Source organism: Chiloscyllium plagiosum, unplaced genomic scaffold, assembly GCF_037043375.1.
Source record: "Chiloscyllium plagiosum isolate Xiang-an unplaced genomic scaffold, Cpla_swu_hap1 HiC_scaffold_18, whole genome shotgun sequence".
In the NCBI taxonomy this organism is placed as follows: Eukaryota; Metazoa; Chordata; class Chondrichthyes; order Orectolobiformes; family Hemiscylliidae; genus Chiloscyllium; species Chiloscyllium plagiosum.
Window position 1 is genome coordinate 31829883 of NW_028270156.1, and position 11284 is coordinate 31841166.

At 46.8% G+C, this 11284-nt stretch overlaps 1 protein-coding gene across 1 annotated transcript; it reads right to left on the minus strand.

Moving 5' to 3' along the window:
• Window positions 1-5228: 5228 nt before the first annotated feature.
• LOC122557726 (ras association domain-containing protein 10) lies at window positions 5229-7776 on the minus strand. Its single transcript, XM_043705645.2, has one exon. It carries the CDS (start codon window positions 7717-7719, stop codon window positions 6445-6447), a length of 1275 nt encoding a protein of 424 aa, XP_043561580.2. The 5' UTR covers window positions 7720-7776; the 3' UTR covers window positions 5229-6444.
• Between the last annotated feature and the right edge of the window lie 3508 nt (window positions 7777-11284).

Genomic DNA, 11284 nt, shown 5'->3' on the forward strand with positions numbered 1-11284 from the left:
GAGGTGCAGGTGAATTTGTGACGGATATGGAAGGATCCTTGGAGGGAGGTGAGGGGGGAGGTGTGGGCGCAAGTTTTGCATTTCTTGCAGTTGCAGGGAAAGGTGCTGGGAGTGGAGGTTGGGTTGATGGGGGGGAGTGGACCTGACGAAGGAGTTGCGGAGGGAGTGGTCTTTCCGGAACGCTGATAGGGAAGGGGAAGGAAATATATCCTTGGTGGTGGGGTCCGTTTGGAGGTGGCGGATATGACGAAGGATGATACGATGTATCTGGAGGTTGGTGGGGTGGTAGGTGAGGACCAGTGGGGGTCTGTCCTGGTGGCGATTGGAGGGGTGGGGTTCAAGGGAAGAGGAGCGGGAAGTGGAGGAGATGCGATGGAGAGCATCGTCAACCACGTCTGAGGGGAAATTGCGGTCTTTGAAGAAGGAGGCCATCTGGGTTGTTCGGTATTGAAATTGGTCCTCCTGGGAGCAGATGCGGCGGAGGCGAAGGAATTGGGAATATGGGATCGCGTTTTTACAGGGGGCAGGGTGGGAGGAGGTGTAGTCTAGGTAGCTGTGGGAATCGGTCGGTTTATAGTAAATGTCCGTGTTGAGTCGGTCGCTCGAGATAGAAATGGAGAGGTCTAGGAAGGGGAGGGAGGAGTCTGAGATGGTCCAGGTAAATTTGAGGTCGGGGTGGAAGGTGTTAGTAAAGTGGATGAACTGTTCAACCTCCTCATGGGAGCACAAGGTAGCGCCGATACAGTCATCGATATAGTGAAGGAAAAGGTGGGGTATGGTGCCAGTGTAGCTGCAGAAGATGGACTGTTCCACATATCCGATGAAGAGGCAGGCATAGCTGGGGCCCAAGCGGGTGCCCATGGCTACTCCTTTGGTTTGGAGGAAGTGGGAAGATTGGAAAGAGAAGTTGTTCAGAGTGAGGACCAGTTCAGTCAGTCGAAGGAGAGTGTAAGTGGAAGGGTACTGGTTGGTACGGCGGGAAAGGAAGAAGCGGAGGCTTTGAGGCCTTCGTGATGGGGGATGGAGGTGTATAGGGACTGGATGTCCATGGTGAAGATAAGGCGTTGGGGGCCAGGGAAGCAAAAATCATGGAGGAGGTGGAGGGCGTGGGTGGTGTCCCGAACGTAGGTGGGGAGGTTTTGGACTAAGGGGGACAGGACCGTGTCGAGGTATGCAGAGATGCCCAAAACGCCAATTCTCCTGCTCCTTGGATGCTGCCTGACCTGCTGCGCTCTGACAGAGCAGCCCTATGATTTGGTAGGAGTATGAGCACTTCACTCCCCTGCTCTTTTCCCTGTTTTTCCTTTTCAAGTATTTATTTCTTTGAAAGTTACTATCAGGGGAACGAACAAGGAGAGGGACTGGCCAATTGTCTCCTACTCTACTATCAATATGTTCATACATGACCTTGGATTCTGTTTCCAGCTCCATCCCCATTTCAGACTCAAGATCACAGAGGCTTACTGCGTAACACAAAACTCTCCTGGCTCTTTTGGCACTTATTATAAATCGACACCCTCTGGTTACTGAACCTCATGTCAGTGGCAACAACTTCTCCTAATCTACTCCATCAAAGCCATTCAGAACTTGCTTCAATGGCATCTCCCCTGCTCTGCTCTAAAGAGATCAGTTGGCCTTGTCAAGGTTTTAATCTCACTGCAGCACCAAGTTCAAAGGGCTGCAGCACACTTTAAGCTAAACCAAAAAGCCTTTCAATGTGTCTCTCACCTCACAATCATCTGGAGTGCCTTTCAAGGTCAGGCAAACAGTTCCACAAGCAATTTATAGAGAATGTTCTGTATCTTTCAACTGAAGCAAATATACAGAGACAGGACAGAGTTCTCTCAAACCAGGGAAGTAATTTTCACCAGATTAGGATTAGCCTAGACATCCACTCCACCCAGTTCCGCTATAATGGTTTCAGTACTGGTAGCTGAGAAAATCTATAGATTTCTATCTTAAAAGTTTCAACCGACCTGCCCCAACCCAAAAAATACTTTGGGGGAAGACAGTTGCAGACTTCTAAATTTAGGGGAATGTCAAGTCAACACAACCTCTTCTGATAATGTAACATTTTTAGACCTGACATTACTCTGGAGTATGCACATTGCACCCCCTCAAAGGCCCAAAACACTGGACAATCTTATACATCCCTTCCAACCCTCAAGATTACACTCTACCTATTAAGTTTTGTTTTCTTTTTAAACCTATTTTCTGGCTTTTTGTGAATTCCCTTTGCTCTTTTACAATCTCCAAATCTCTCACCCTAAAAGAAAAGTTTGATTTCTCTTCCTCAGATCCAAAGTAAGTGATCTCATATTTCCCCACATAAAATTCCCTCTGTTACTATTCAGTTGCCTCCCTTAACCTGACTGGGTCCCTCTTGCAACCACTCTGTAACATAGTCATCTGCCAAATTGACTATACAACTTCCCATTCCTTCATAAAAATCATTAAAACAAATAGAGACTGAAGGGATAAATAACTTGTGGAGTGGTTTATAATCGAACCTGTGGTATTGAGGTTTAACCAGACAATATGAGTTCAAATACCAGCATTGCAGTGTCAGAATTTGAATTGTGTCTCTTTCTCTCCAATCTGGAAGCAAAATACTGAAATCAGTAAAACTGGCTGGTTCACCAATGCCCTTTAAACCTGCTGCCCTTACCTGGTCAGGGTCTATACAAGACTCCAGCCCAGCCGTCAATCTGATTAATTCAGGACTACCCTCTGAAGTGACCAGGTAAACCCCTCAACTGAATTAAACCATTACCAGCTGTTTGAGTATACGCCTTACCACCATTATATCTGGGTAACTAGAAGATGTGCAATAAAGTGCCACCTCCTTGTCAGCAGTGCCCACCTCCTCATAATGAATGAAATAAAAAATGTCATATCAAACTATAGTCAGTGCAGCAAAACACAGCATTGCTTCTTCAGTTAAGTTTTACAGCACAAAAACAGGGTAGAAGAGACCTTCCAGTAACATCTGCAGGCTCGCTCACACATTACAAATACCACATTTTTCAGATTGTCAATTTTTGTTTTGTAAATATTAGAACTTCAAAAAAAGGCTTGTAATTTTGAAGAGAGGGGCATGGGTGCCATGGAATGGAATTCATAGTAAGCACTCCCAAGTCAAGTATAAATAAGTTTTGCATTTCTAGACATCCTTTACAACCTCAGGGCTGTTCCAAAGCACTTTGCAGCGAGTAAAAGTATATTTGGAGTGTAGTCACTGTTGCAATTTAATAAATGGGGCAGCTGAGACTGTCAATTATATACAATAAGCTTTCACAGACTACAATGTGATGCAGCCAAATAACTTTGTTTTTTGTTGTGCACTTTGAAGGACAAGTATTGGTCTCAGCAATCAGAAGAAATTCCTCTTTGGGACTTTTTACATTTAGTTAAAGAGGTAGATGGGAGTACAGTTTAGCTTAACATGACATCCAAAAAAACAGGAGCTTGCTTGGTCCTGTACAATCATTTAGCCAAGATTTTCCACCCATGTAGAGCATAATCAGTAGCAGAGTAAAGTCACTGTAGCTGCTTTATTAATGTCACTCAGAAAAGAAACCCACATATTTTTAATTTCTCCACATTATTCATGCCAACCAGATATTGTTATTTAGTGATAAGTTAAGGTTATGATTTGTGAACTCATCATATGTTTCTTTTGGCTCTATTGTAGTGCCATGAATAGATTCTCAACAACCAGGAAGCGGTGTTGTTTTTTGCATTGATAATTGCCACCATCTCTCAGGGGTGAGTATAGAGATTGCTTAGAAGTATAGCAAATTCTAAAAGAGATCAATAACTCCATTTGAATAGATGGGTCAACCTATTTTACTACACACAACAGTTGGTAACAGTGCTCATCATTTACCAGTTTTCAAGTTAATAGCCTGTATGTCTTGCCTGTTTATAGGTTTGAGAGTCCCTCACTATCTGCCCAATTCACCAATTCACCTTACAGTGCAGAAGGGCTATTCCTCACACTTTGAATACAGCTACTGAATTACTCCCATTTGCCTATATTTCCTCCAACCCAGTTTTTTCCCTTTTCAACTATATATCCAATTCCCTTTTGAGAGTTACCATTGACGTGTTTCCACTGTCTTTACATACAGCACCTTCCAGGTATTCTAACTCACTCTATAAAAAGAAAGTTCACCTGAATCCATCTTTGGTACTTTTGCCAACTAACTTCAATCTGTTTCTTCTCATTGCCAACCATCCCTATCAAGTTCACTTTTCCAATTGTGGCTTTCACTGTCTCGGGTCTTGAACAGGCTTTGTGATGCAGAGCACAGACGTAGCAGAGGAAATTCTTTGAGCTTCACTGAGTCATCAATTAAATTGGATGCTCACATTAATGAGAAGGCCCAGAAGACAGGAACAGGCTTGGACCACTTCTGTTCCAATGCACTTAAATTGTCGGTACCCAGCTGTCCTTAGGTTTCAGCTGTGACCAGGTCCCACTGCCTTATTTTCTATTCCCAAGAAGCTATTATAGACAAAACACCAGATGTGACCTTTATTCCAGTGCACATTAAAGTGGGGCTTAGCACACAACTCTGAGTTAAAGAGGGAAGATATAAGGCACAACCTTTTAAAAATTATACACACAGTGCAAAGACTTATCTATTTCCAATGTGTTGGACAAATACTTAATTCCAATTGTACATTCTAATAGCCGATGGCAAAGGTATAATTAGAGAATTATGCACAAGCTGTTTAACACAGAGAAGGCAATGTTAATTATCTAATGCATTGTATCTTTTCTCTGTATTCAGTATCTTTTACATCATCCACGGTTTCTTGTGGAACTGGAAACTGCTGACAAAGCACAGAAACTGGCCATTCTGCCCAACCCTCCAAACTTTTGCATGAGCTTTCAAATCTTCATTTCTCCCCATCAAAATATCCCTTTTCTTTCTCCCTCATGTTTGTTTAATCTCCCGTAAATACTTACACTGTTCACCTCACGTTCTTGCCACTCTCTAGACTGAATTTTCTATTGGGATTTACTAGTGGCTATCACATATTCATTCTTTCCTACTTTTGGTTTTCAATCAAGTGGTAGCATTGCCCTTAAGTTTATTGTAAATATCACCATTAGGTTATACTGTGAACACTTTTGGTGCCCTTATCTAAAGAAAGATATTTTTGCTTTAGAGGTACTCCATACAAGATTCACTTGGTTCATGCTGGTATGGGGGGGGGGGGGGAGAAGGGGATTTTCTTACGAGGAAACATTGAGTTAGTTGGGCACTTACGGATTGGAGAATGAGATTTTATTGAAACACACAATATTCTTAACAAGAAAAGTCGTTTCCCTCTGTGAGAGAATCTAGGACCAGAGGGCACCAAATCAGAGTCGGGAGTTGCCTATTCAAGGCAGGGATGAAGAGGTAGTTCCAGAGGGATAGTGAATTTGTAGAATTGTTGCTGCAAAGCATTATATAGGCTGGGTCCTCAATTATGTTGAAGGCTGAGACAGGTTTTTTTTTTAAATTAGAAAGTGAACCAAAGGGTTTTGGAAAAAGGCAGGAAACTGGAGTTGAGAATGATCAGAGCAGCCATGATCTTACTGAGCTGCGTCTGCTGTCTTGGACTCTCAGCCTGTCCCTCCTTATTTTACTAACTCCAACCTCTCTGTTCCGGTATCATCCTTGAAACTGTGTTTTGTCCCTTAACTGCCTCCTTTTTTTTAAAGGGTAAGGATTTACACTTTGAGCTAGACATGTTTGGGGGATTGTAATCCCTTTTTATCTACTGAAGGGTTAATGGTGGGATCGCCATCGAATTCCCAGACCGGTGAGTGAGACGCTTCTATTGCTTTCACTGAAAAAACATATCGAAAGCTAACACTTAAAATGATAGGAGCGTGAACAACAGAATTGAAAATCATTCTAAATCCCACAGCGGATGATGGAAAGAATGGGACATTTTACAGATGTCCTGAACGTGGTGGAAAGACTTTAAAACAGTGTCATAGTTAAGGGTTACCTGACAAAGATGGAAGGTAACCAGAGCTGGACGGGAACAGAATACAGGCTTTTATCTTCACCATCTGCTATAGCGAATTTTGAACTAATGCCCACAGAACACTAGCCCGAGTTTTAAGATTACGAGCCCAGTGATATTACCGCTATATCACATTTGCTTCAATCTGTTTTTAACCATTAACCGTTCGGCACGTCTCATATATGTATAAGAATACCTGGTCAACATCAAGCATCAATTTGCAAACGAAAAATGATTATATTTATTACAATTTGTTTCATTACAGTGCCGTTCTATTAAGGGAAGTAAACTTTTGAAATGCATCCTCCCATGGTGAAGGTAATGTGGATCAATTTCCCCTTTAATCACTCGATGTTCACAGCTTGGCTCTCCCTGAGACTGTGGTCCTGTTCACCGCCGCTTCCTTAGGCGCTATACCAGAGACTCAGAAACTGGGATGGTGTCGGAATCCTGACTGTTCATGGAGCTGAGGCCAGTGTCCGAGTCTTCATCAGGGACCTGGCAGCTGCTGGACACCCCCCCGGGGTCAAGCCAGGCGCTGCTGCTGTCCAGAGTGGGGGTGTCCTGGGGCTCACTGACCTGGGCCTCACTGACCTGGGCACATGTCCTCCCGTGCTCCTGCTCCCCGTCCAGCCTCAGTGAGTGGAGCTGCTCCAGCAGCCCCTGCAGCTCGCTGTGTTTCTGCTGGCACAGCCTCTGGCTGGCGGCCAGCTGCTGGCTGCTCAGCTCCAGCTCGGTGTCCAGCCTCAGGCCGGTGTAGAGGCTGGCGCTGAGCTGGGTGCGGAGCCGCTCCTGCTCCAGCAGCAGTGGCGGGGGGTCCTCCCCCCCGGGGCCGACCCCGGGCTCCTCTCCCTGGCCGCTCCTCAGCTCCAGCTCCTGCTCCAGCTCCAGGCGGAGGCGCTGCAGCTGCTGCTGGCGCCGGGTGAGTTCCCGCTGCAGGAGGGGGAGCTCCGGGAGGGAGGAGGAGCCGGGGGTCAGCTCCAGCTCCAGCTCCAGCTCCCGCTCGGGGGGCTCCAGCAGGTAGGTGTCCTGCACGTAGTTGACCCCGTGCCTCCTGACCCGGTCCTGGTGGATGCTGCTCTCGTAGCGCTCGATCTCCCTGTCCAGCTCCCGGATCCTGTGCAGCTGCTGGCGGATGGTGTGGTCCTGGGAGAGGACCAGGTGGACCAAGGTCTCCATGGTGTCAGCTCCAGCTCCGGCCCCCGGCGGGCAGCCCGCCCTCCTCTTGGCCCGGTTCAGCTTGGCCAGCTTGCGGAAGGCCTTGCGGACCACCCGCCTCTGCTTGTGCTGGGGCAGCAGCGCCAGGCTGAGGCGGCCCGGGCCGCGCACCGACGCCCCCCCTTGGGAGCTGAGCACCACCTTGGCCTCGGCGCTGCGGGGGCTGCCGGTCGCGGACACCGCCTGGCTCTTCAGCAACACGAAGGTGACCCGCTCCCTCTCCTCCCCCCAGGCGCTCCACAGCCTCAGGATCCTGGTCTTGTCGGGCAGGGTCCTCTCGAAGCCCCTCCACTTCTCCACCAGGCAGTAGGTGGAGGGGTCCCCGGACAGAGCCGGAGCCCCGCTCCGCCGGCTCTCCTCCAGCACAGCGGTGACCACATCGGCACAAGTGGTCCGCCGGCTGAGCCCCGACACCAGCTTCTCCTCCTGGCACAGCCACACGCTCAGCTTGCCCTCCTCATTCTCCATCCTCCCTCCCTGAGCCCCAGCCCCAGGGTTTGTCGGCTGCCTCCAGACCGCTCTCTCTCTCTGTCTCTCTCTCAGGATGTGACAGCTCTCCTTCGACAAGAACTGCCCCCCCCCCCCCCTTCACACTTATCCACACTCACACGCCCCCTTTCCTTTTCAGGATTTCTCAGACTCCCTCCAGTCGCTTCGATTTCGACACGAACGGACCCCCCCCCCCCCCCACCCTCCCCCAGACCCCCAGACCCCACCTCCGCCAGACAAACTTTGAAGAAGTTCCCAGACTCTCAGTAACTTGGAGCACCCGAATTCCCCGCCCCTAGACAACAGCGAATAAGGACTAAAAATCCTGACAGTCACCGCGCAGCCCGCGTTCCCGTAACTCGGAGACCAGATCCAATGGACCGCGCGGTCGCCCTCTGCAGTTTGAGACTTTGCAATCAACCTGTTCCCATGTGTCAGATCTCTGCCGCAGGGGGGGGACTTCAACCCGGCTCTTAAAGAGTCACAGAGATGGTCAGCAGGGAAACAGACCCTTCGGTCCAACTTGTCCATTCCGACCCGTTATTCTAAATAAATCCAGTCCCACCTGCCAGCACCCGGCCCATAATCCCTTCAAACCCTTCCTATTCATATACCCATCCAGATGCCTTTTAACTGTTGTAATTGTACCAGTCTCCAACACTTCCTCTGGCAGCTCATTCCATACACGTACCACCCTCTGCGTGAAAAAAAGTTACTCCTTAGGTCCCTTTTTTGTATCTTTCCCCTCTCGCCTTAAACCTATGCCCTCTCGTTTTGGACTCCCCCAACCCCAAGGAAAAGACCTTGTCTGTTTGCCCTATGTCCCTCATGATTTTGTAAACCTCTATAAGGTCACCCCTCAGCATCCGACGCTCCAGGGAAAACAGCCCCAGCCTGTTCAGCCTCTCCCTGTAGCTCAAACCCTCCAACCCTGGCCACATCCTTGTAAATCTTTTCTGAACCCCTTTCATCTCGAGTTGTTTTAAAATTAGTCACCTTATTAAAGGAAGTTCTGACCCAAGGAAAGAGACCACTGTGTCCCTCAAAGGCTCCTGTTTCTTCAGCCAAACAATTGTTGTTCATCTTTAAAAATCAGAAAGTGCTAGAGAAACTCAGCAGTATCTGTGCAGAGGAAACAGAGTTAACATTACTTTTATGTCAGATTTCCAGCGGCCACAGTATGATGATTGAGCGTTAGACCAGACTTTTGTCCGAGAAATATCGTTGGAATTTGCATTTCACAATTAGGTGGGGATTGGTTAATTCTATCTATACTAGCACCTTTCCCACCACCACCACATACACACAGGTTGAAGCCCGGGTGTCTCTGGAAAAGGAGTACATGGTGGCCACCAACACCCTGGAGTTGTTCAGGGAGAGGTGGGCACCGTGGTGAGTGGAGTGCCTTATTTCCCCCTCCAACTCTATTTTGATTCAGTCCCTGCCCTCCCCTTCACTGTTTGATCACACAGCATTGCCCTTTGATGTGAAGGGCAGTGTTTGTCACTGGCCACTCGGGTGTTTCCTTTCTTCCTATTGGTGGAAACTGAATAACGATTCGTGCACCTTGTGTCTTTCACTGTGTCTCACACCTGCACACATACACCATGGGTGCTGGGGGAAAAATAAGCACTACCGCAGTTAGGCGGTAGTATGGGGGTTAAAAAAAGAAAAAAAAACTACACACAGGTTGAGTTGTACACATTCACTGATATTACCCACTACACCCCCACCTTCTCCCACCTACAGATTGATACTCCAACGATCTGCTTATTGCTTTGACGTTTAGCTTCAAACAAACACAGGATGCTGGAGAAACTCTATCTGCCGAAAGAGACACAGAGTTAGCACTAATTGTGTTTGTTCCAGTTTGGCACCGCCCGCAGTGTGTTGCCCTTTTTTTAAACGATAGAGTCATAGAGATGTACAGCACGGAAACAGACCCTTCGTCCAACCAGTCCATGCCGACCAGATATCCCAACCCAATCCAGTCCCACCTGCCAGCATCCGGCCCATATCCCTCCAAATCCTTCCTATTCATATACCCATCCAGATGCCTTTTAAATCTTGCAATTGTACCTGCCTCCACCACATCCTCTGGCAGCTCATTCCATACACGTACCACCCTCTGCATGAATAAGTTGCCCCTTAGGTCTCTTTTATATCTTTCCCCTCTCACCCTAAACCTATGCCCTCTTGTTTTAGACTCCCCCGCCCCAGGGAAGAGACTTTGTCTATTTATCCTAGCCAGTTTAAGTTGCAGCTCGTTTCACATTTGTGCCCGTTATTTCACTATTGAAAGTATTAAAACTTTCTGCTTCCCCGAGGGAGTGATAACTTTGTTTTGATAGGATATTGCCGGATTGTTAATAACTGGCTAAATACAAATTTCTCAATTATTTGTGCTTTATAAAACCATTTGAAAATCTCTAATCCCACAAAACAATGTATATGTCTTTCTCAAACAAAAAGAACCTTTGAAACACTCGGATGCCTTCACTTGAGCGACTTTCAATGAACCCATCCGAGTTTAAGAACGCCTTGTAAAACGGGAACAAGATTTCAGATTAGCTATTGGCTAATCACAGCGGACCTGCTAAAATAGTACACCAGGCTCCCATTGCTGTTGTCTCTTTATATCTTTATGTGAAACTGGGATTTAAGGTTTGTCCTCATGTCCCTGTAAACTGTTTGAATGGTAGGGTTTGGGGCCTGGCTTTGCTGCTCCTCTCCCTTGTAAAATTGCTGTCTCTTGTATGCAGCTGTAAATGTAACTGTTGTAAACTGTTTTTGTAATTTGTTTAATAAAATAATACAACAGGCTCCCTCACAAGTCAGTGTGCTTGAAAGCTGCTGGTCTCTCCTTTACATCTTGTGTTTAATGGGGGTTCAGGTTGAATCAAGTCTTTGCTCGGAATATTCTATCTGAAAGTTGTCCCACCCCACCCCCGTCGGTACAAACTTAACCGTGTGTGGTATTTTTATAAGAGTTTATCCAAAAGTATAAATAATGTTCCTTCACGTCTTCGTACAACAGAGTTTCAATCCATTTACAAACCCTAGCGAGCGTTTAACCACAAAGCTTTTAAAATTATTTGTTCATCAATATTGTGTTTAAATGTCCCGCATTGATTGACGCTTTTCAATCGATTCCCATTCAAATGAACGGGGATAACAATGATACCGTCAATCTATTCTTCAGGCAGCCGTCTCTCATTGGAGAGGACTTTTACAGGGTCTTGTCTCAATCCATCACTGACATTGTTCTGTCTGTTTAAGAGAGTCATCTCCTCTCAATGGATCTCCGTTACGTTTCGGTTCCCTTATTATTCGAAACTGGCGTTGGCCTCCAACCACCACAAAGACTGGAAGTGGGTTGGAGAGAAGGGAGAGTTGGTCAAAACATTACAATGTAGCAGCCTTTTGAAAATAGCATGTGCTCCATCATTCTGCGAAAGGGTGATGTAACTTTACTAAACTAATGACATCCATCGACTGGACCTTATTTAAAGGGACTCTGTCAAGGGGGGGGGGGGGGAAGGTG

What these genes read in the sequence shown, in the direction of transcription:
- LOC122557726 (XM_043705645.2), bottom strand. Translation starts at nt 7,719, where the DNA reads ATGGAGAATGAGGAGGGCAAGCTGAGCGTGTGGCTGTGCCAGGAGGAG.